The following is a 22913-nucleotide window of genomic DNA, read 5'->3' as shown; positions in this document are numbered from 1 at the left end:
ACACAATGACGAAATCTATGAGCGATACCATGACCGTCCGGTTGTGGATAAAATACGGCTCAATAGGTTACGGTGGGCGGGTCACTTAATCCGTATGGATGAGGATGATCCCACCCAGAAAGTCTATATGGGCAATATCTATGGTAGAAAAAGAAGACGAGGCAGACCCTGCCTAAGATGGAGCGATGGCGTAGGTCAGGACGCCAGACAGCTTTTAGGGATATTGAATTGGTGGACCTCGGCGCAAAACCGGGGTGTCTGGAGTTCCTTATTAAGGCAGGCCTAGAAAGTCCTTAGTTTCCACGATAGAAGACGCAACTCTGAAAGTCGAGTACGCGATGGGGATGTCCGCCGACATTGAAAAGGCCTTAGATTGTGCACCCTTTCAAGAAATTTGTGATACCCCCAGAGAGCAGTGAATGATACTGCGGTGGAGTGGATATATGCAATGCTAAGAAATTGCCAGGCACTGAAGTAGGTGTTGATTGCTACCTGATTGCAGAACCAACAAAAGGATGCCTCATGGAAGTGCGCCAATGCAACTTCTATGGTGTATGTTGATCGACTCACTGCTTTGCGAACTGCAAAATCTGCAGATGAAGTGATTATGCTAGCTGTTGGTCGAGACCTCCGAACGGTGTGTAGAAATATACAATGCGCCATTGATTTGATTATTAGTTGGTATCTCGAATAGAAGCTTTCAGTAAATCCATTTTGCTATCGTTAGGTCGTTGTTCGCCTATACATCTATAGTGTGGCCTGTTAAGATGAGAAGAGTTTTCAAGTAAGCTAGGCTCAACACGAAGAATTGTATGTCTGGGTACTACCTGTACCATGATCAGCTTTAGATGGACTACGCAATTTGTAGTCTTTGGATATGTTCATACAGAGCACTGCAATGAGAGCAGTTCATAGGCTAATTCGTTTTGATCTATAGAGAAACAACGCACATGAGGGGAACGGAGCACTGGGAGAGATACTTGGGGAACTGAATCAATGTCGTGTTCAAATCTACTAGCATGAAGCTTCGAAAAGCATCCCGGCCTTTGAAATTACAGTAATATTCCTTGTGTATCTTCAAAATATTTGTTTTAAAATTCAATATTGTCCTTCGACACAGATAGAACACATATATGACGTGAAATCAGCTAAAACTGGAAGAGATGAAAATGGCAGTTGGTATTTGGTCGTTTACCAAAATTCCTGAAAAAGTCGGCTACTACATTCCCCTTGAATTTTTCCCATCTGCTATACAAACTGTCTGAACGCATTTAGGAATACGTTGCTATAATGTTCCAACTAATGAGTTCACCGGCAATCTTTTACGATATACATTCACACCTCCATTCATCACGATACTGCTTATAGCGTGGAGGAGTCCTAATATTCTATATGACTTGATCTTCTCCAAATCCCAGCAAGAAGAATTCTGATAGTCTGGTTTTCGAATAATTTCATAACTCATTTTTTATCGCGTGACGCTATCTAAATAAAAGTGAAGTAATTTCATCATTTCATCATGATAATTATTAAAATATTCTTTCTGATTACATTGTCAACGAAACGTTATACTTAGTCCTACACAATACAATGCAACGTGTAGCTTTTCTCATTCAAAACTAACAATACTAGTTATTCAACTCGTAAAGTATTTGTGATATTGTTCTACTCGATTCAACATTACTCAGAGCAACCCCCGCCAAATGAGGCTCATAGCACCGCAAATTCCTAGCAATAAATAACAAACATTACATCTTGCTTTGCAGCAGATAACTTTTGAATTTACCTCTTTGCTAATGATGTATGGGTTACTAAATTGCGGAGAATCAACGCCGCAGTCAAACGAATACTCTTTGTTACTGGACCTTCATTTTCATCCTGAAACAAAACAAATCTATGCGGTAAAGAAAAACAAATTAGTATGAATGCAGATAAAACAAACCATCAATTCCTTGGGATTGACAAAATCATTTGAGTGTCGTTTTATCGCATGCATTGCGGCGCTTGCAGCGGGTGGAAGAGAGCTACTAGACGAAGTAGATAAAGCTGGCGATGCGGTTCCGCGTGATTCGCTGGAATTCGACGGGACATTTTTAATAATCGTTACAGGTTGCCCATGAACTGGTGGGAGAATTCCCGTAGTTGCCCTTCTCTGGCAGGCAGCTTTCAGTGACTGATTAAGGAGGAAAGAAAGTAATAAATAATCAAGTTACGGTTTGGCGTGAGGACTGTATATTTACCTCTAAGGTGCAATGACGGTCTAGCAAATGGGTCATTAATGAATATCTTTTTCGTGGTATATTATCGCATAATCCGCTTCCAGGACCCCATTGGCAATAAATTTCAGCTGCTGGATCTAAACTTTCCGGGCAATGTACAGTGCACGCATGCCTGTACACTTCTGCTAGCGATTTGTACTGCTTTCTGTGGATACGGAAGGTGAACCACCATATTAACTTTACAATTTCATATACATACCTTGGGCACCCTCGCCAGTCACAAATCCATAACCAATTCTGATCGAAAGTTTCCTCGTCTGCAGCTGGTGTGTCGGGTTTATTCGGTCTCTTGGGTACAAGCTGAGATGATGGTTGCTGTGGCGATTGCGGCTGCATTACTTGATTAACTTGTGGCTGCGTCGGTTGGGTAGCCTGATGGACTGATGTCGGCCCTTGGTGAATAGGCTGAGATGTTACTTGTGGAGGTGCTGTTATTCCTACTTTTGCGTTTTCCGACAATTCAATTGTACCCGACCCAGTCACTATAATCTGCCGCTTTACTTCAGCACGTGTCGTTTGAATTACAGATTGTTGCTGCGAAGGGACTGGGGGAATAGTTGATTGCTGTTGTACCAATATTTGAGGTTTAGGTAATGCTTTCGTTTGTGTCTGACTCGTTTGGGTGCTTGACGGATGAATTTTGATTGTAGCAGGTATATGTGGCAGTTGAGATAAAATGGAAGCTTGCTGCTGTGTTTGGAGCGATGTTTGTTGTTGATTGCCCTGCGATTGGATGATAGAAGCCGGTTGCTGCATTAACTGGGGCTGAATAGTAATTGAAGGCTGATTCGTGGCACTTTGAATAGTCGTTGGAGATTGGTTTACTTGAACTGATACGCCGCCAACTTGAGCCAGGTGCATCTGCTTTTGAATGACTGTATGAGATGCAGCTTGAATCTGGAATTGCTGTTGAGAACACGGTGGTGCTTGGATTTGCATTTGACTTTGAGAAGCAGAGGATGACTGAATTTGAATTTGGGGCTGTGGTACAGAAGTTTGAAGCTGGATCTGGGGTTGAGTACCTTGTGCCGATTGGATTTGAAGGTGTTGCTGACCAGCTGAATTTGTTTGAATTTGTATGTGTTGCTGTTGCTGCATCTGAGATTGTTGAACCATTGAAGAATTTTGGGATATTATTACGTTTTGAGGAGACCCATTTTGCATAATATTCGAGTTTGGATTACTGACAATTATTTGATGATGTTGTACAGGTCGAGGTACTTGAGTGACTATCATTTGCTGCCCTTGTTGTGTGGTCATGATAACTTTCTGTTGTCCAGCGGGATTTGAAATTATTTGCTGTTGCGCCACAGCTTGTGGTGGTCCTCCTTGTTGTTGCAAAATGATAATGGTTTTTGTCTGAGAGCCTTGCTGCTGTCCAGTTTGAGCGAGAAGTAATGCTGGGTTGAGAGGCTGCTGTTGCTGTGGCTGTTGCGCTACAAGATACGTTTGACCTTGCGGATTCGTTGCTAATACGTACTGCGTTTGATGTTGATGCTGCTGTTGAATTACAGGTTGAATTATTGGTTGCCCGTTTGGACCTATTTGTTTTTGAATTATTAAGGGAACCGTTTGCAATCCTGAATCTGTTTTTATCGTTGCTGTAGCTTGAGGTGGAACAGGTTGGTTTACTGGTTGACCTGGCTGCGTTAAAATAACCTGGTTATTTGGTCCCATGATGATTTGCCTTTGGATAGGAACAGGCATGGTAATGACTTGTTTCTGCTCGACGGGAGGTTGAATCACTGGAATGGTAGTTTCGAGCTCGGGTTCATCTTCTAAATCTTCATCTTCGAGAATAGAAGCAGCCATTTCGGCATAAAGATTGGCAGCATTTTTAGAAGCTTGAACTATGGGCATTTCTTCGTCATCATCAATTTCATCGTTATCAGTTGCAAGTCGCTTTTGGATAATGCTACCTTCATTGATTGGTTCCTCCTCGTATTTCCTTTTCGCAGGACCACACGGCACCGGAAGATCCGGGGACTTTTTATCCAACAAATCCACAAGCATCTGATTTCCTTGGAACCCTTGCGCAGTTTTATTGAATGAATCCTTGGAGATGTCGTCCTCGGTCACCGAAGAACTGCCCGATTTAGATTTTGGAACTAAAAGGCCCTCGAAACTTATAAGTGAACCTTCTCCATCATCAGTGGTTATCACCTGTGTGGAACTGATGGCACTGGAAGCGACTGAATTATTTCCCGTTGAATTAGAGTCGTCATTTCCGGGAGTTATCAAAACATTACTTGGAATTTTTATATTCTGCAAGTTCCCACTTAATGGTGCCAAAGGCGGCACGGGATCCCAATTCGAGCTACTGTTATCAGTCGAATCAATGGAAGTTTGTGACTGAGGTTGCTGAAGAGATGAAGTGTTAGTCGTTTTCTTCTCTATAACCGCAGCAGGAATAACTGCGTTTGTGCTTATTGCTTTAATTGTAGTTTGACCAACTTTCACTGCGCTTGTGGGGATAACTGGATTATTCATCAAAGCACTTATGCTCGCATGTGGTACACTTTGTTGTTGTTGCTGCGCTTGTTGCTGAGCTAGTTCTTTCTGTTTCATTTGTTGACGCTGAGCTACCTGCGAATTCAAATTATGATAACAAATCAATGTTGGCACAACAGCCTCAGCTTAGGATTCTTTATAGAGAGAAATTCCACCAAAATAGTTTTTATAAAAAACAAAATGAAGCAGCGTTTTGTCACGTCAAAACTATTTCAAGAAAATCTTTGCCAATATTTCGGGGGTTTATTGTTTTATATTTCAAATAGCGCTTCTGTTAGATGAATGTTTATATACAAAAGATGTTTATTCGTTGCGTTTAAAGGTCTAACCTAAGCATTCATGAACTATTTTCACTTTAGGAGATCTCCTTAATGCACCATTTTTTTATCATACAGCCGTGCGTGGAGCTCAAGGGGACCGAAAGGAGAGTTCGTCAAAAATTCTAGGTAAATTGTGGGGGTCCCGCCACTTACTAAATTGGGGGATCACCATACATGCAAAAGGGGATCAATTTCGTTTTTTATTCGAATATTATCATGTATCAAATGGAAAACCTCGAATAATGCTTGTTGACGCATGTCGAAAATTTGGAATTGGTTATAGAAGGACTGAATTGGAGGTAAAGGGATCACTTGTGTTCATATAGAATGGTTCATTCCCAAATCATTTAGGTACCCCTAAATATCTTGGCCTCAAAGTACCCTCCATATCGGTGACTATTCAAATAATTGATTATTGATCAATTAAATGATTATATTCTCTGGAAATTGATGAACAAATGGAACAGTACATAAGAAATGCACGAAAATATTTTATAGCTGAAGCACCGGGTGACAGGCTTGGTTTAACTTTCTTGAGCCTTCTTTTCCGTTCAGTATCTGCATTGACTCATATAGATCATGTTCGTCACGAACATGGGTTTTAAGTGGTCATATCGGGATGATATGACTGTAATATCGCGACTTCTTGACGATGCGCGCAACGTCACATTGACTTTGAATGACATTGTTTTGCAGCATAACCCATATCTTGATGCCCTGAGAGCGACCGGGCGAATGACGTTGCCTTGGATTTTCTTTTTAGGGCATATCGATTGCAACCAAGTTGGACTAATTTGCAAAAAATAAATTCATGGTTCAGTTATCAATATATATAACAATCCATAATATTTAAACCGCTCAGTCCTGAGCAGATCGTCAGAAACTCTATTTTTCAAATCGAGAAACAAGCAATATTGCACGAGATAATCATTCAAATTTGGTTCGCTTGCTGGAAACGATTTACAAAACTTACTCGAGCACTGTTATGATCGGGAGCGCTTTTTCCAGGCTTCTAGATTCTGCACACTGTGTAATCATATATTTTGAAGATTGCGTAAATACGGTAATTCTGAGTACTTTCCAGAAAACAAGTGACTCATCCAACTATCACGTAACAAATCATTTCGAGTTTATGCATTTGCAAATATAATAAAATCTAACCCAGAATATAAAGGGGGTATCTGGAAACAATTATTGATATCTGACTGAAGAACGAAGTACGTATCATAATAAAAGCGATGGCGATCACTTTGCTAGCGTGCGATGGATTTGGATTTGTATCCATTTATGATGATTATAGTGAGTAAAGAATTTCGTTGAGGCACAAGACAGCTGCGGTAGATTATTAGAAAGTGGAAGTGGCAGTGACATTCGAGGTGCTGAGGTAAATGCGAGGAGTACGATTTTCTTTCAGTCCACCCAACTAATGGGGATATCGACATGGGAAGAACGACCCGAGTCGTACAAATTGCTTTCATCCAGATCGAGCAAGCGGTGCGAGATCTTGGGCTGCATATCAATGAAGGCACGACAAAATATCATATATGGTGGCAACGTCAGCACCGAAAACCAACCAACCCACAACATCAAACCGCAATGGTCTAACGGGAAGAATAAACATAGAGACTACAACTTTAAGACTGTTGATAATTCTTCAATATAGGGTCGGTCGAAAATCACAACCGATAATAACTACGACGATGAGATCCGCACACGATTAATGGCAGCGAAAAAGAGCCTATTTCAGCTTACAAAACCTGTTCCGCTCGAAACGTCTCACCATGAGGGTCAAAGCTCTTACTGCACAAGACAATGATCTTGTCAGTCCTCATGTATTCCTCGGAGACTTGGGTTCCCTAGCCTACATAACGACGAAATCTATGAGCGATACCACGACCGTCAGGTTGTGGATAAAATCCAGTCCAATAGCTTGCGGTGGGCGGGTCACTCAATCTGTATGGATGACCGACAGGGCAATATATATGGTAGAAAAAGAAGATGGCAGCCAGGCAGCTTTTAGGGATATCGAATTGGTGGACCTCGGCGCAAAACCGGGATGTCTGGAGTTCCTTATTAAGGCAGGCCTAGACCGAATACCAGTTGTTGCGCCGTTGATGATGATGATGGTTTTAAGTCAAACTTTCCGTGTCACTTTGTCCAAAACCAGAGCGATTTCGTCAAGACTTGGTAAGAGTAGAAACAATTGCCATCGGGAGGGTGGAGAAATTAAGGATATCATAATCCACTGAAACCTTGCTCGTCTCCCGATCACTGTAGCATGGACTTCAAATTTCTTCGAGATTTTAGATTGATGCAGCTGATAATAGTTATTATTGCTTTACATACTGTTGCATAATGGTTCGCAGAATGTTGATATAGTCAGCAAACGGTACGGGCTGGCCCTGCAAATCTGATCAGGATAGATTCTGCTACCCTTCTCCTTCCCAAGGAAATCACCATTTTATTAGCTTGTGCTATCAAAGCCGCGCACAACTGCGCTATTTGGGCTCTTCTGAGCGCTCACTAATAACTACCAACCCATATAGGCAATTACTTTTCCATAGAGAGAGATAGATTAAATGAAAAAAAATACCCAATTAATCTTCCATTATCAACGATGGCGGTGAAAGTTTCAGAAATTAACAAACCACTCACCGTTATAATCATAGCTCTCAAGGCAGAGTTCACCTTGGCATCCAAATCATCCTAACTCACTGAGGAGAAACTATCTCAATAGAGATTTGAATATGCGCTTAGACCATTGAGCTGGCATTCAAGAATATAAAATATTCTCTGCTTGTTGTAGGCAACTAAGAGGGATGGAAATTTTTGGATTTGCCTCTGCCAATTTCAAAACTATTTTCTTAACGGAATGTGACAAGCCTCGCGGTAGTAAACGTGAATCTAGTTTCAAACCAATAGCTGCAATAAGACGCTCTCCTTGGCTGAGTGCTGCTTTCTCATAAGATCTTGATTGCGAGAGGTGCTAACATCAGCTTCGTCAACAACTGATGGTCGCTCACTTTTACTTGCGTATTACGGCTGGATCTGCTCGGTTAAGTGTAGAATATATTAGTTAATTCTAAGGATTTCGAAACAAGGTGCGAAATCCGTCATCACTAGTTTAGGGGAGGAAAAACTTGCGAAATGATATGCAGTTCAGGGATCTGAACGAGGAGCCAACTGTTTTCCGCTCTGGTTTCCCCTACAAAAATTCTTAGATTTACTTGGTCTTCATCGATGTCGAGAAGGCTTTAATCTATCCATCCATCCATTTTTCCAAGCTTGTTATTGACGGGATTCTTGTTGGAAATGTCTTTTAGCTTCGATTTGTCACCGAAAAAAATGCGAAATCAATGTTACAATGGAGCAGCATACGTTTTCGGCAAATGCTATAGATTCAACTATGAAACGTATTATAGAACTACGAGCTGTTTTGGTTCACTGGAATGCCCATAATATAGATATTGCGGTTCAAGATGCGATATTTAAGATATTTGGAGCAAGAATATTCATTCAAAACAATACGAATATGATTTACTTCATGTAAGTTCCCCTTTCTTTCACATTTTCAACAGATCCTAATAAGATAAAAGCTAGATGAATCTATGATAAATACTCTCTTTTCACTTAGACTTATTTTGGGATCTAAGCAATCAGTTGAGTTTCTTTTTTCTTGACAAACAAAACAGATACTTGAAAAAATTCATTCATGCAATTCGACGCCGTATTGATCACAATCAGTCCCAATTCGATATTTCAGACAATTTGGCGAAAAAGAAATTAAAATTTGATGAACCGGAACTCCCAAGGCACCGAAAAATCTGCGAAAACAGCTGCCGAGTTTAGGTCCCAGAAGGAAAGTAAAGAAAATGGACATAAGCGGGGGCAACGAAAGTATTGGTACAGCAAATCAAATTGACAGATTCTAATGAAAATCAAATTTGAACTTTCATTTCAATTTTAATGTTATGTATGCAATCACAGCTGTAAGACAACGATCTAGTCCGCCACTATGCCTGACGGTTGCATAACTCCACCATGTTATTTACATAGCATGCTGGTCCCAACCCCAGATAAAGGAGGAGGGTTTGACGCAACGTAATTTGTACCATCCTCAGTAAAACAAAAATAAAATGCTGAGATTAGAGAAAGAGATAAATAAAGTATAGTTGGTGTTATTCCACTATGTTAAATTCTACCTGATCTCCCTTGGTGTCAGGCCATGCGACGGCAGGTCTAGAAAATACATCCAATGTCATTAAAAACAAAACAATCATGTTAAGGAGGAAGAACTTGCAAGAGCCCTTCGGAAAAAGCGCATTGATATTTGAGCCCTTCGGGAATCCCGATGGTCTGGCGCCAACAGCTCCGACATAGAACGCGAACGCGGTAAAAATGACTATAAACTTCTCTATTTTGGCAGCCCACACAATCAATATTGTGTTGGTATTGCCAACTTAGAGGGTTTCCGTATGCCATTAAAGAAGTCGATCGTTCCTTATGAGACCATCGCACCTCAGCATGACCCGTTGATTACTGTTTTGTGAACCAAGTCACCGATAAAACAGAAACGCATTGGCCTTCAACGCATTAAATGTTGACGATTTCGTGAGAAAGAGGACCGGGAACATTATCGAAGACGTGCGCCCAGCATTGACATCAAGCCCCCATAGGTCAGTACGTCAACACTCTTCAACCATGAAAATTACACAGAGCTCGCTGAGATGAATCATTAAAGATGATATGAGCATGCGCCAATATAAAATTGTGTTGATCAAAGCTTTGAAGCTGGCTGACCAGTCAAAAAGACTGGAATTTTGTGACATGATTGACGAAAATTTGATCAATTTGAAGGAGTGAATGCAAATAAGCAAAACATGCGGTACTAAGTAGAAGATAATCACGCACGCAACATTTCTTCTCATCGCTGTGTGGTGTGCAATCTCAGCCAGATCATCATCGTACCTTTCTTTTTCGAAGAAAGGGGTTTGGCGGTGATGCGAACGATAGTCGTTACCCAGAGAGGTTAAACGAGTTTTTTTTATCCCTTCTCTACGACCTAGGCGAATATCTCTATCGAAGATATGGTTCCAGCAAGACGGACCGACTTCGCGTATTACTACCTGCTGAAAGAAAAGTTTCCGAAATGGTTAATTTAAAAGGGCACGGAGTTTCTTTGGCCGCCGCGCGTCCAGGTCTTATGTCGATGGATTTTTTTGGGGGGCCATCTGAAAAGCAGACTATATTTAAACAAGCCAATATATTGAGGCCATGAAATCTACCATTGGAAGTGAAATTTCGAGATTCAAGAAAGGGTCACTCAAATGCAAGATACGGCATGGTCGAAGCAAGTCGTTTCGACGCTAGATAATAATTTTCGCTAACATTTTTTTTTCAAATTGTGTCTGTTATCTGAGTGTATATCGTTTAAGATGACACACAACAAACCAAAGAATGTTGTTACTGTCATTTTTCAATCAATTTTTCACTAGTAAATTGTTGGGACCGTATTTTAAGTTAATGTAAATGTTCATACATACATAGCATATATGTAGGTGATATATATGGATGTGGACATGTGTAGCAATTGTCACAAAAATTGAAACAAGGAAACTTTGTTACAAACATTGTTACGTTTGAAAAGATCAGTTATTTATAAGTTTCTCTTCAATGTATTCTAACGTTGCAAGAGAGAGACAAACATTCATACATTTATAATATATGAGTGCGGGGAAGTAAACTCATTCAATCGAAGTTATTGAAATTTAATAAGGTTTTGTTTTACAAATGTTGAATATTCTGGTCCTAAACGAAGTAAGATGGTGGGACTCTGGACAGTACTCATCTCCCTCTTACGGTGGTAGCAGACGCGAATCCGTTGTCGGGTTGCTTCTGATCATCATCATCATCATCAACGGCGCAACAACCGGTATCCGGTCTAGGCCTGCCTTAATAAGGAACTCCAGACATCCCGGTTTTGCGCCGAGGTCCACCAATTCGATATCCCTAAAAGCTGTCTGGCGTCCTGACCCACGCCATCGCTCCATCTTAGGCAGGGTCTGCCTCGTCTTCTTTTTCTACCATAGATATTGCCCTTATAGACTTTCCGGGTGGGATCATCTTCATCCATACGGATTAAGTGACCCGCCCACCGTAACCTATTTAGCCGGATTTTATCCACAACCGGACGGTCATGGTATCGCTCATAGATTTCGTCATTGTGTAGGCTACGGAATCGTCCATCCTCATGTAGGGGGCCAAAAATTCTTCGGAGGAGGTTGCATCTGATGGCTCCCACAAAGAACGATCTCTTCACCTGGGAGCCGGAATCTAACAGACTTCTAACTTCAAGATTCCGGTCCAGATTAAGGATGTACAATCTTACGCACCAACGGAGACTTCCCATGTAGTGGAGAAGTATGCTTTTTACGAGCAATTACGTAGTTCAGGGGAGTCCTTCTAGAGATGACATTGTGGTCGTGATAGATGATCTGAATGTCAAGGCGGGCTCTGACAACACCTTGCTCGAACATGTGATAAAGAAACACTGTCTTGGTGACCGTAACCATAATGATGGGAGGTTTGTGCATTTCCAGCGCCTTGGTCGCATTGGTCGATCACAGAGCCTGCCATAAGGTCAGTTCGGTTTCAACTGGCCGGCGCCTTACAAGCAATCAGATTGACAATTCGCGATCAGCAGTTATATTTGGGAATTGTATTCTGGGTATGCGTTACATGAGAGGCACTGACATCAGCCTCGAAAGGGATAACCATCTGATGGTCGCTGACGTTCGCTTAGGTGTTACGACTTCTTCCACGGTTGGGAAGCTGCGACCCCCTAAGTTCAACATCGTCCGCTTGTATGATGTAAGAGCTATCTTGTTGATCGGACGGCAGATATACCGAATAACCCGCCTGAGAATATCGATGAGCTGAAGGGCGTCAACGGTCTACAACTGAAGAGGTGAAAAGAACACTTTACCACGGTGCTTAACAGTATCACATCCGATGAGTTTGCTCTGCTTGTAGATGAAATAGCTAGTCACCGTAGCATGCGGATACGAACTGTTTCTCTAAGCAGAAGAGAAATCATTTCGGCCATCAATGCACTCATACGGAGCAAAGCCGCTGGGCTTGACGGTCTCTCTGCAGAGTTATTTATCGCTGCACCTGCAGTTACTGAAGAGCTGATGCTTCCACTCGTACGAAAATTTTGAGAAACCGAGACCTTTTCTAGAGAATGGTAGGGGATGATGGTTAAAATTCCAAATTTCGTTCTGACTTGTGACAATTGGTGGAGTATGTGTGTGATCGCTACCGTCGCAAAGATAATAGCTAAAATAATTCTGGAGTGCATCAAAGAACATCTCGAAAATTTGATTGACAGAGAGCAGACTGGTTTGCGCTCCGGATTTTCCTGCATTGACCAGGGAACAGCGTGCAGAGTTTAAATCTTCGCTGCACCTGCTCTTCATCGATTTCGAGAAAGTTTTCGATAGCGTGAACATGGAGTGTATTTGGAGTGCTTTACACAGGAGGGGCATTCCGAAGAAACTAACAGCCTTGATATTTTGCCTTGATAGCGCAAAATATCACGTACTGCACCGATATTATTTCTTCTTGTTATCGTTGACGTTCACCATGCTTGCTCACCTTGTTGGAGGGCGTGGGGGAATTCAATGAACTATAACATCTTCCCTCTGATGACATCTGTTTGCTCTCACAGGGACATGGACCATGGCCAAATTAACCTGGATTTGGAAAGGGAGGCAAGTAGAGTTGAACTGAAGATAACCACTAACAAAACCAAGATTTTCAGTTTGGCGGGTCATCGCACTCTCCCTATCCGCAGTAATGGGCAGAGCATCGGAGGCGTCGATTAATTTGTATATCTAGGAAGCGTGGTTTCTGCCGATGGTGGCACCAAACTGGATGTTGCATGATGCATTTCGATTTCGCTGCCCCATCTAAAATCTGGAAATGCAGTTATCTCAACACCAAGATTCAAGTTGAAATTGTTCTGTGTTGCTATATGGGAGTAGCACATGGAAAGTGAACTACACTTTTACTCAAAGCTCCAAGACTCCATTAACACTTGTCTGCGTCGTATCATTGCAGAATGCTAGCCTGACACTATTTCAAAACGGGCTTCACTCATACGCACTGTGATCGGAAGGCGGATAGGTCACACATTAAAGAGGGGTGACACTTGCATTGCTAGCTACGCCATGCAGTGGAATCCACTCTTCCACGATGGCTGACGAGTGGGTCACCCCAAGGGCGAAGAACAGTAGAGGAGTGCGAGCGCCTCGGGTAGTCGTGGGAGGAGCCGAAGGACATTTTATGTAACCGGGAACGATAGTGCGTAGGTGTAATAGATGCGCTATACTCCACCAAGGTGTGAATGGCAACCATATTATAATTAAAAATATAACCCAAAAGCTGACCCAGGTGGCAGAGTAACCGTTATAGCTTCCACACAGAACATTTCCGAGATGTCGAAACGACATGTACCTGAGGTGGCAATTATCATTATATTCAAAAAATAAATTTTTCATAAAAAGGCATCATATTCCGTTTCTCATTTTAGATTCATTGCTGTCTTTCAATTAATCTTTGAATATGAAACGCTTGAAAAGAGGGAATTCGTCTTGGCTCACTTTGTACTTTATACTCTTTCAATCAGAATGCCTGAGATCAGCTCTCAGGTTACAAGAACGCATGTTCCCGGTACCACTAGAAATGCGTAGCATCTTGGCCAGCCTAAAAGCGGAAAGTGCGTATATTTCAATGATCAACGGCGAGAGAAAAAAAATTTCACGTTGTTGGCCTGCAAATTTCTATAATTCTTTTTTGTGTCAAATTTCTTAGTGCATATTTAGATTTCAGTTTTATTATGCTTTTTAGTGATCAATGTCTACACTATTCACTACCATTCATTAGATCACGATGAACAAACAGAATCTAATTTTTATGAAGCAAACTCCAAGAGCGGTGCATATACGAATGTCAAAACAACGAGCCATGGTAAATATGTTAGTTGCTGCAGCAAATGTCTTTTTACGAAACTGAGTAGATCATAAGTGTTACGTTGAATTGATCAGGAATCTCAGCTCAAAATTTCAAAAACTTTCAAATTTCACCTGTTTACCGAACAAAAGGCTACTGAAATAGTGCCAAGCTATTACGTAGATATTGGAAGCAATGCAACTAAATTAAAATTTTATCAATGCGGCTATAAAGATAATCGTCTCTCATGCATGACTTTTACTTAACACACTTGAAAGCAGCTGCTTTCCTCATACTCAACATTTTCATCTCAACTTTTTAATTTACTAAAATCCAACACGTCCACAGCGTCAGTGTTTCTAAACATACACATGCTTCAAGGAGCGCTGCACTGAACGAATCAGTGGCTCACATGCGCTTGCCACACATCTTTTCTTTGGGGGAATAGACATGCATTTGTTGAAACCTAGAAGCTAGCTAATAACTGGTTTATAGACGTGTAGGAGTAACGAAAATTGACTTCTTTTGAACAAATTAGGATTGTGTATACTAAGCTGTAATCAATTGATCCTTTGGCAAATCAATTTTTTAAGATACAAGATCAAGTTTCGTTTCGAAAAAAATACTTAAACTAGATGTTTAAAAAACAACAAGAATTAATAAGTTAGTAAAACAACTTGTTACCTGATGCAAATTAACATTTTGGGTAATCAAACAACTTGGATTATTTGGAGCTGCACTCGCATTCGCTTCGCTTACATCTGAAGTGGAAGTAGGAGATGTTGTTACCTTGTTAGCCAGAAGACTTTTAATTAAAGACGAAGATGTTTGCGGCACATTTCCATTGCCTTGTACAATAGCAGAATTATTTGGATTCACTACAATTTGTGGCGATTGCATTGAAATTTGTTGTGGTGTTTGCGGTGTGATTTGCATTGGCTGCGGTTGTTGTTGAATCTGCACCTGCTGCTGCTGTTGCATTTGAACATGTTGTTGCAGCTGAATTTGTTGCTGTTGTACCTGAATTTGCTGCGACACTTGAACTTGTTGCGGTTGCTGCTGTATCTGCATTTGTGGTTGTTGGTGCTGTTGAGGGTGTTGAATCACGCTTAATTGGTTTGATTCTGTAGCGCCAGTTTGTGGAACACCTTTCTGTGCAATCGATTGTGGCTATGGGAGAGGAAATATGTTGATTTTAATTCCATAGACATCAAAAATTAATTGTGAGCGTTAGTTTGAAATAATCCAACAACAATTTGCTGCTAAATTCCAACCAAATAATTTTGCTTTTAAGAACAGAGGGGCCACAAAGTAAGAATTTTAAATAGATCTCACAAATTGTCCGATGGTTACACCTTGAACTACTACCTACTTCAATGCAAAAGGCGAAAAAATACGTTTGAACAAAAGCATCAGGTTAGATTCAACCAAGGTTCCTACAATTCCTTTTCAAAAATAACAGCGAAAAGAAAAGCTGGTGGTAGATAGGCAATAGGCTTAATGAATAAACAACTAGAGTACGTACAGTAACGCTGTGACTAATAATGACATGTTTGCCTGCTACTAGCTGATTTTCTTGCAACTGGGTTACAATTTGTGGTTGCGGTGGCTGTTGGATTTGCTGTTGACTAGCTTGCTGGGCTGGGGTTGTTTGCTGTACTTGGGCTTGTGGTGTTTGAGCCTGCTGTGCTTGCATTTGCATTGGTGGTTGCCCTTGGGCTTTCTTGATTGTTTTCCCCTTTTGACCTACCTCCGGTTTTTTAATCGCCTGTGCTTCAGTTAACGCCTGCTGCGATACTTTCACTTGATGTTGGGTTGCCGGCGATTGAGTTGGAGTCTTCGTTATAACTTTCTGTATGGTTGGTGACTGATTGGCTTGTGGTGCTTGCATTGGTGATACTTTATACTGAACGGGCATAGGATTCGCTCTCATGCGGATATTAATATAGTAAAATGCGTTTAATTCAATTCCGTTAGCTTCGGTGGTTTTTATTAGGTTGGGTCCCACATTTGAACCTAGTACTGTCCGGACGATCTGAGGGAAGTGAATGGGTGAAACAATACCACGACGCCCGGCTTTCTGACAAGCAGCTAAATACATCTTGTACAATTCTTGCTGCTCCACACGACTCGTGGGTGATACAATTGATTCAAAGGTCGCTGTAACCCAGGCCAAAGCGAATGGATCACTTTCCTGCGAAAAAATTTCGGTCTCAATAAATTATGCATAAATGAAAATCAGTAAACCTTACCTGTACAGTAGGTGCAGTTTTATTAGTAGTAGGTGTTGCAGGGGTAGTTATGTTATCTTTTGACCCCGCTGGCAAATTTGGACGTGCTGATGGCGAAGGCGGTACTACGATTGCTTCTGGAACATAAATATATAAGCTGATGGATTTCAAGTTTATTGAACTTACTTTGCGGCTCGGGATTTGTTGCTGTGGCATGCGCCGCTTCCGGATGACTCTCCTTCTTAGCTGCCAAAACATGTCCTTGCATAGCGACATTTTGTAAGTTCGCAATATTTTGGGCAACCATTGGAAGCATATTGCCAGGAACCGTTTCTACAACTCGCATCAAAATGCAACCATCTGGGCCGTAACTTTGTGCCTAGATTACAAATATACTAAAGTCAAGAAATATTTATGATAGAGGAAAAATTACCTCAACAGTGATTAAAGAAACCAATGTGTCGACAATGCCTTTAACTTGGATGATTGAGTTGCAAGGTCTCGGGCCAAGTGAGCTCAATCCATAAAGACATTCAAGTGTGTATAGCAATAACATTATATCATTCAAGGCCAAGAACAGACAAATTTGATTATATGTCTTAAAATCTAAACATTTATTCAAGTCGTTTGCATTTGTATCTTTCTGCGACAACTTATTCAAAATCTCCAAGCAGCTTATTATGACTCCCCGATCTTGTCCCTCCAAACCTTCGCAAATCGTTGTTAGAATACAGCGCGTTAACTCATCTGATGTTGGATCGCGCAGACTTACTTGCGTTGCTATATTTCCAAAAATATCGAATGCCATGTGGTGTAAATTGCCCCAACGTACATTTGCGCACATTACAAGAAACCGTAGGAAAGTTCTATTGGTGGCGAAAATGGATAAATTTTCTTCGAAGAAACTTAAATTGCGCATTATTGACGTCACTTGCAGAACACGTTGTCCAACATAATCGTGCGTTCCCAGTCCTCGACCCAAACAGAGAAAATCATATCTTCCAACGTCGTTTTTGTATTCTTCGGGATCAACCGCATTTACATTTTCTCCATTTCCCCGAAACGGTAACCGTTCACAAGTTCGATATGCTGCCATATCTTCGAATTTTTCATCAGGAGCTTGGAAATAATCATCATACGATAGTTCGAGAATCGGCGGTTTGTCGTAGAGGCAATCGGTCCAAAAGGTCTGGAGAGAATGTCGACGGACTTTCGTGTACATTTCAACGAATATGTCGCGCATTGAAACTAGAAAGATTTTTTTTTGTTTAAAATCATTTTTAAAATAACTTTCTTAAAGAAAAAAGGATTTCAACCACAAAATTTCAGACATAAAACGCTACACAAATTTATCGATTAGAAGACGGTTGGCCCCCATAATATACAGTTTAGAACCGTACAAATGAAAACTCCTACCAATGATTGCGCAGGAAGTTTCAGATGTCGTTTAAGATAGCGAGGGAGAATCTGGTAGGAACCAAAGGAGTTTCTAAAAGGAAACATGTCAGGTCATTGAACCTTGTGAGGTTGGTGTAGGAATGCTTAACGGACAATGGGGTCTAAGTTGGAAACTCCGTAAGAGTCCACGCGAAAGTGAAATTTTTTAGAACATAATATGATACGAACGACTTGCATGAGCGTTGCGTTAGATGAAATTAGGTGTTAGGTTTAAATTCAGTAATTTTGGTTTTAATATTTTCGGTCCCGTCTTTCTGTTTGTTATAAGACAAAAAGCGGCTACTCTCACATTTTCCTTAAGGGGGGTTGGTAAAATTGTTACCTTTTTTGTATGTTTTATATTTAATTTTCTAAATGGAAAATCTTTCAAGAATATTGTGTGAAAATTTGAGATGAATCAGTTCAAAAGGAAGGAAAGGAAACGTATAGCGCTCTTCCCACTGATGTTTTGGATGCCATCAAACCTATATGAAGATCTGAGCGATGTGTCGAGAATTCGAACCAATTTATTTGGAAGATCTCAGCAAAGCACTTGAGTGGAGCCTCCGTCATCGTTGAGATTTCTGCTTATGTGGCAGCCTGTGTCTTCAATGAAGGTTCTTTGCTTTACTAACCCCCATGCAAGGAATGATAAGACGAGCGGGCCGGGAGCTGAAAAACAGACAGGATTTGTCGCAGACAGGAGCATTATGGATGATAGCACCATACTTTATGGACCTATCATCGATGATTTAGTGTGGGGTAGGCCGACAAAACTCGCTTATGAACATTTTATTCCAATTTTTTGAGTGTTCAAAACTTCAAAGCGTTTTCACCCCGTTTTCAATGTCGGAGTCCCTCATAAGTCCAAAATAACTGCACCGATCCTTTTGAAATTTTGAATACTACTTCAAAGGGTTCCCAAAAAGTGAAATTTCGGAAAACCCTTCCGCCGTTACCTGGAGAAAGCGAACATTTAATAAAAGAAATTTAATTTTTTTTATTTCAGATGATCCAGCACCGCATTCTACTTTTTTCGGAGACGCTTCCGAATAATTGCTGCCATTGCCTTATTTTTCGAATATCATACTGAAATGTACTGTTGGTTTTAGTAAATAGATTTTAACTGTGTCGTAAAAAAAGTCACAAAATTGTGCCAAAAATGAAGATTGTGAAAAGCGCTAGTTTTGGTTGATTGCATCAAACATTACTTCACAGCAAGAATTTGCTTCAAGTTCTTCGCTAACTTCGAAACAAGTACCGTCTGGGCAAGCACCTCCTGGAGATGCAGCTGTAAGCTATCGGACAATTAACAGTGATGAAAATGGTGCAGAAAGGTGAGCTGTTGTTATTTCGAATAAAACCTCGAGTAGAGAAGCAATCCTACAAGATTTTCCAAGCCTACACAATTCCAGCGCGTGTAAAAGGAAGCTATTATTTTTACACTCGCGAAGGGGAGTACTTAGCTTTTAATCGAGGAAACTACCGATTTGTTGTCCTCACCAGAGGGGCGTTTCTCTGATGCCAACAGTGAATGGAACTTTCTTCTTACGTGTTTCTTCTTTGGAATAGCTCAGCTCCTCCCCAAACAGGCTTGCACGACGAACCTCTTCGCAAGAAATGGGAACGTTGTGTGTAGTGGTAGATAGGCCGGATATTGGGACGCTCTAGTACAAATGCAAGCACAAAACTACTGGATATATATGTTCTGAGAAAGTCTAAAGGTTGCAGTTTATTATCGAGAGGGAAAGGACATCAATGGCCTATTGCTGGAAATCGGTGACAGTTGTGCAATGCGGAGGGAAAGTTTCCTCGTTTCAGCATAATCTGACACTAAGGCAAACGTGAAACTATTTTATGGTGATTTTCTTAATGTAACTTTTCCAATTTCTGTAGCTACTAGCAATTAGTTTGATCATCATTTTTGTGTTACTACAAGACGCCAATGTCGAAGGAAGGGGACACCACCGGCAGTATTGCCGAATAACTTGAAGGAGCAAAGTCATCATGAAAGTGCAATACAACCGTTATCATCATTGACGATTTCGTTCAGGTCACCGCCGATATTCAGTGCAGCGAGAAGTGTACATCAACAAAATGGGAACCAATTTGGCGAGTCAACGAGTTGCCGCGCTCACCGTTGTTATCCGTTTCGACGACTCTATTAAGGGGGGAAACATTAAGAAGTTTAAAAATCGACTTTTTTTATCCGATAGATCGGTAACTTATGAGGGTAGAACCAAGCGATTATCGCGTACAGGCTCAAGTTCGAGTGCCTGGAAGTTAGTCGCTTTGTGTCCTTACGTAATTTTGTAGCGCTATGTAAATAGCGTATTTATAAATACTTGGCGGCGGTCCCTTCTAGTAATGAACCAAACATAATGCAATTTGGAAGCATGATTTTTATAAAATTATGAAAAATATGAACTAACATTTGGGATGATACCATATTTCTGGTCTAAATTGAAATATTTTTCTTGAACGCTGAAACTTATAAGAAATATATACGTTATTCTCAAGTTATAGACAATTGAATCTCTAGCCAACCGGTCCCCTTGACCGTCATTATGATGACAAGAATCGCATATGAAAAGCAAAACACAGACTTCTACTGAAGAGGAGAGAATTCGTCGTAGGATAAAGTAAATTATGTAATATAAGTATGTAAAAAAAACCGTTTCTCCATTTTATTCATGTATTAAACTTGCCCAAAAATGGCATGATCGCCTCGTGCAACACGGTCTCAGATTGAATCCAAACAACACTGAATTTTTGATGACCGATCCCCATGAAACAGGCACAATCACTATCAGCGGCAGTGATCTGCCCAGAACTGAGCGATTTAAATACCTCGGATCAATGCTATCAGCCAATTTAGAACTGCGTTATGAAATTGCTTCACGCATTGTCGCAACCTGGATGAAGTGGCGATCCACAACTGGTGTTCTTTGTGATCGATGTATCAACGAACGTCTCAAATCTAAAATCGACCCTAATGTCATTCGCCCTGTCGCTCTCTACGGTTTTGAGTGTTGGCTGACTACAAAATATAATGAACGGCGTTTTGCGGTAATGGAGACGAAGATGTTGCGTTGGTCTAGTGGTGTGACACGTTTTGATCACATCCGAAGTGAGGATATCCGCGATCGATATGGGGTTACACCGATCGTGGAGAAATTGCGAGAAGCGTCTTCGATGGTATAGTCACGTAATTCGCGCTAACGAGAATTCACTAGCCAAGATTGAACTGAACATCGGAGTCGATGGTAAACGACCAAAAAGGATGCCGAAACAACGGTTGCTTGATACGCTGAATGGGGATTTAAAACCTCGAGATTATACACAGATCAGGCATTCGATATTACTAAATAGCGAAACCGATCACGACGAGCTGACCCCGCTTGCGAACGGGACAAAGGCTGAAGAAAAAGAATATACTTCTCACAATTTCTTTCCCCCATCCTCGACATTCATTTATATCATTCATTTAAAATTTAAAAAAAATACTCATTTCATTTGATATATCCTTAAAACCTATTTCCTGTTACCTATCCCAATAAAAATGTGTTTATATACAAATTGCTAATTTGGTAAAGAAATCGTAAGTGATGAAGTCATGAAGATGTTGGTAGTTAGCGCCGAAATCAGATTTTATTCAAGTTTTGTGAAATCATCTTCGATGAACACGAAGTGCGTGTTTTGTTCTGTAGAAAAGAAAGATTACGTTTTCCGGTTTCATTTTTTAGTGATGGGGGGAGCTATCAGCGTCAATTTGGATGACAACTCTGTGTAATGAGAGGCAAGTTGGTGTTGTTTCAAATATCTACAGGCGCAGTGCAGTTGATTTTACTTGAGATGAGTACTGACAAGCAAACTGAAAGTATTTCAGTTTTGGATGCGACGCAAGAATTTGGAAAATGAGTGTCGAGGCATGAGTCCCCGAAAGAAAACAAAAGAACAACGTTAACCCGCAGGTGAATGAAAAGCGGCTGTTATGAGGCTGTGAGGATAATCTATGATAGAATAACTTGGGCAAATGCAATACTTACAGTGAGAGAATACCCCGGCGTGTGCTATCAAGACATCCACCAACTTCGGACAATGATCCAACTTTAGTGTGTGCTGGCTTTCATTCGCCATCAAGGTGCACACATTTATCGCAAAATCCTGTTCATTTGGCAAAGGCGATAGGAGCGATAACATCAGTTTATCGTACTCCGACGGCTTAAACATATCCGTGGACAGGCGGTGTAGCACTCGTAGCGGCTCTGACACCTGATGCTGGCTGTAGTTGTAGGTCATAGGGACAGAAGTGAAGTTCTTGGCAGACCACTTCTTGTGGCGTCCCTCGTCGTCCGGTTCATCCGCGCGGTCTGGATCTTCGCCCAAAAAGTGGAGTCGCTCATACTTGTCCAAGTACCTCGTGTAGATATGCTTAATCGCAACCGGTGCATTCACACATTTCTGGTTGATGCCCAGTATATGAAGCAGTTCATCCCATTCATTGCGAATGTTAACTTTTAGCCATCCGCCACGCTTCACCACCTCAGCGTAAAGTTTGTGTAAGTCAACTTCCTTCCCATTAATTTTCGGGAATCTCACGATCGGTGTGCTGAAAATAGTTATTTTGGATTAATATTCCCGTCATCAGGTTTCATACTGCAATCCAAGGGGTCTTACTTTCGACTCTCGTGAAACCCTTGAAGGTCTTTGTAAAACGACTCCCGATCGCGGACATCATAAATGAAGTCCGTCCGGTTGCTTGATTTCTTTGCACTCGCACTCCCTTTCGTTGTACTGCTCACGGAATCGTCCGCCTGTGCATTTTCTTTGTTATTGGCATCCTTGAGGTCTGAAGTCGTCATTTTCACATTTAGTCCTATATTTCACTGAGGAATTCACTCAAAATTCACATTTATTACAAAAACCCCGCGGCGTTCTGTTTTGACAATCGGCTTCGGTTTTGCTGTCAAGATAGCAAGCGGAGAAAAAATTCGCTGCGGCGAATTCAGCTGTGTTGCCATAACCGCATTTTTATAATATTTCGTAAAGGACCAACATTTTTCCAAGCTGAATGTAATTGATTTCTATACGCTTAAAACGTTGTTTGGTGCCGCCAAGGC

The 22913-nt window shown here is 41.1% G+C and overlaps 1 protein-coding gene across 3 annotated transcripts; it reads right to left on the bottom strand.

Moving 5' to 3' along the window:
• Nucleotides 1-1504: 1504 nt before the first annotated feature.
• Nucleotides 1505-22846, bottom strand: LOC119653067 (AT-rich interactive domain-containing protein 2). 3 transcript variants are annotated; one of them, XM_038057558.1, is made up of 12 exons: nt 22471-22846; nt 21840-22402; nt 16787-17601; nt 16540-16732; nt 16375-16487; nt 15648-16316; nt 14807-15292; nt 2479-4865; nt 2241-2424; nt 1943-2173; nt 1787-1878; nt 1505-1728 (listed from the first exon to the last, which is right to left on the bottom strand). In XM_038057558.1, exons 1-12 carry the CDS (start codon nt 22653-22655, stop codon nt 1629-1631), a joined length of 6018 nt encoding a protein of 2005 aa, XP_037913486.1. In that variant the 5' UTR covers nt 22656-22846; the 3' UTR covers nt 1505-1628. The 3 variants fall into 3 exon arrangements, with proteins under 3 accessions (XP_037913486.1, XP_037913477.1, XP_037913494.1); XM_038057549.1 differs by having other exon boundaries at nt 16375-16490; nt 22471-22845; XM_038057566.1 differs by having other exon boundaries at nt 15873-16316; nt 16375-16490; nt 22471-22845.
• Nucleotides 22847-22913: the final 67 nt, after the last annotated feature.

The sequence above is a fragment of the Hermetia illucens genome, chromosome 1 (assembly GCF_905115235.1).
Source record: "Hermetia illucens chromosome 1, iHerIll2.2.curated.20191125, whole genome shotgun sequence".
NCBI classification, from domain to species: Eukaryota; Metazoa; Arthropoda; class Insecta; order Diptera; family Stratiomyidae; genus Hermetia; species Hermetia illucens.
Note: the sequence above shows the minus strand (reverse complement) of the source record. Positions and strands in the feature narration are given on the sequence as shown.

Coding starts and splice junctions, on each gene's coding strand:
- LOC119653067 (XM_038057549.1), bottom strand. CDS start 22,655: ATGACGACTTCAGACCTCAAGGATGCCAATAACAAAGAAAATGCACAG. Junction 17,602..21,839: donor CGCCGGGGTATTCTCTCACT/GTAAGTATTGCA, acceptor AAATCTTTCTAG/TTTCAATGCGCGACATATTC. Junction 15,293..15,647: donor TTATTAGTCACAGCGTTACT/GTACGTACTCTA, acceptor CCTCTCCCATAG/CCACAATCGATTGCACAGAA.